A 1,898-nucleotide genomic window follows, 5' to 3' on the forward strand; every position below is an offset into this window, starting at 1 on the left:
TGGGAATATACCAAACAGGGCAAGTCACTCGGGCCTTGCCAGCTGCTTTAGCTACCCAGGAGAAGATGTGCAAATCTATGGTAACTGTGTGAGCAGGGACCAGTGGCAACTAAAGCCTGAGAAGAAGGGCTGTGGCACCAGAATATTCCCTTATGGCTCTGGATAGGCACAGGGCAGGCAGTCTAACACTAGTATCTGGATGGCATGCCCTGCAGCCCCAGGACAACCCTGTGCTGCTCAGGTCCTGCACGTGCCACCAGCCAAGAGGAAGCTTCTGTTGAGCAGCTGCTGCAGAAATTGCCTCCTGCTTCTGTGCATCCCGATTCCTCTGCTGTCGTGCACTTGCTCTCATTTCCTACTCTCCCAGACACTCCTGAGTTTAATGTGCCGACATGTGAGGGAAGGAGGAAGGCTGTGAACAAATTTCTTTTGCCAGCTGCTGTTAGAGACTCATGGGCTTAAGGAAGAGGGAGTTTAGCAGTCACAGTTCAACAGACCTCAGTATTTAGTTTGCAAATGCCAGGGCTGAATGAAACTTAAATTATTATCTCTCCCCGAGAAAACCAAGTGCAGATTGTGGGTAAGCCACAACCCTCTTTTTCTCAGATACAAAGGAAAAAAATCACAGTGCATATTTGGACATATCTGTCCTCCACCAACATCCATCCCTAAGCCCCAACTGGGCACACAAGTTCCTGATTCACACCTGGGCACCTCTAGGTGTAACCCAAAACTGCCAATACTCTGAATTTCAAGCTTCTCTTGAGCCCTTATGTTCTCCATGGTCTTTCTGTGTCTTTCCATGTTTGTCACAGAGGGATATCTTGCATTAGCAGAAAAAGCAGAAGCTAATGGTGATGAGGGAAATAAAGAAAAAGCTTGGTTCTGCTGTTTGGTCAGGCAGCTTACCGGTCACCACAGGGTACGTCTGGGGTCCTGACACATTTGTCCCCAGGTCTGGGTTAGCAGAGGTGGATAGACTTGATTTGACTTCATCGAGACCAGGGGTCAGAGCTGGGAGGGAGTACTCATTACCCTGGGGAAGAGAGGAGAAAGACAGCTCGCTATTGATGTGCCGGGAGAAAGGGAAGGGTGTACAGATGGGGGGGAGGAAGAGGAGAGATGCAAACCCCTGCACAGATGGAAGAGGAGGAGGAGGAGGAAACGGAGAAGATGAAGTGACAAGAGGGTTGCGGGGGGGTTCCTAGGATGAACTATCCCACCCGCCTATGTGCTGCTGTGAAGGGGAAGAGGGGTGAGGGATGTAGCCTGTTATCTGTGGTACGACTGAGCCTTCGTTCAGTGCTGTGGGAAGGGGGTGGCTGCCTGTGCCAGCCCAGGGGAGAAGAAAAGGGAAATCCATGTCCCCTCCTCTTGGCTGAGCGGAGGCAGGAGGTGTTTGCCCTAGTGACAAGGACAGCTGGGGCAGAGGACTGCTATGACATGACTGGGACAGGCAGGCTATAGGAAACAGGCAGTGTTGGTCCACTGTAGCCAGGCTTTCTGCTGAGTTGTCTGCCTCCCCTCCGCTGTTACCTCTGTCCTAGCTCTTTAAAAACAAACAAAGAAACCTCATCCCCTGCCTCTGTCACTCTGTGCATTGGGGTATGAAATTGGGGAGGGGGGAGCCACATGGCTAACAGAAGGGTGGGAGGGGGAGAGCCATTGAATCTGAAAGGGTGTCCTGTCCGAAAGGCTCTGGTAATTGCCTTTTTATTGTGGCAGCCTCCAGACCAGACGCGGGAGCTGGAGAAACCAGGAAGGCTACAAAACAGCAGGAAAAGTTGCGCTGATTAATATTACGTTAAATTAAAACTGATTTTCTGCTCTTTCTGCTCTGTTTTTTCCATGCGCTTCCCCAACCCCCTCCCCACATCTCCCCCTCCTCCAGCAGGCTC

General features: G+C 51.4%; 1 protein-coding gene across 1 annotated transcript in view; it reads right to left on the bottom strand.

Moving 5' to 3' along the window:
• Positions 1 to 1,898, bottom strand: part of PAX5 (paired box 5) — a gene marked incomplete at both ends in the record, with an annotated part of 48,899 nt that overhangs the window by 21,664 nt on the left and 25,337 nt on the right. Inside the window, one exon of the mRNA XM_009702651.1 lies at positions 910 to 1,036. Coding sequence (XP_009700953.1) covers positions 910 to 1,036 — 127 coding nt within the window. The remainder of the gene's footprint in view (positions 1 to 909; positions 1,037 to 1,898) is intronic.

This window comes from Cariama cristata, unplaced genomic scaffold (assembly GCF_000690535.1).
Source record: "Cariama cristata isolate BGI_N322 unplaced genomic scaffold, ASM69053v1 scaffold26816, whole genome shotgun sequence".
Classification (NCBI taxonomy): domain Eukaryota; kingdom Metazoa; phylum Chordata; class Aves; order Cariamiformes; family Cariamidae; genus Cariama; species Cariama cristata.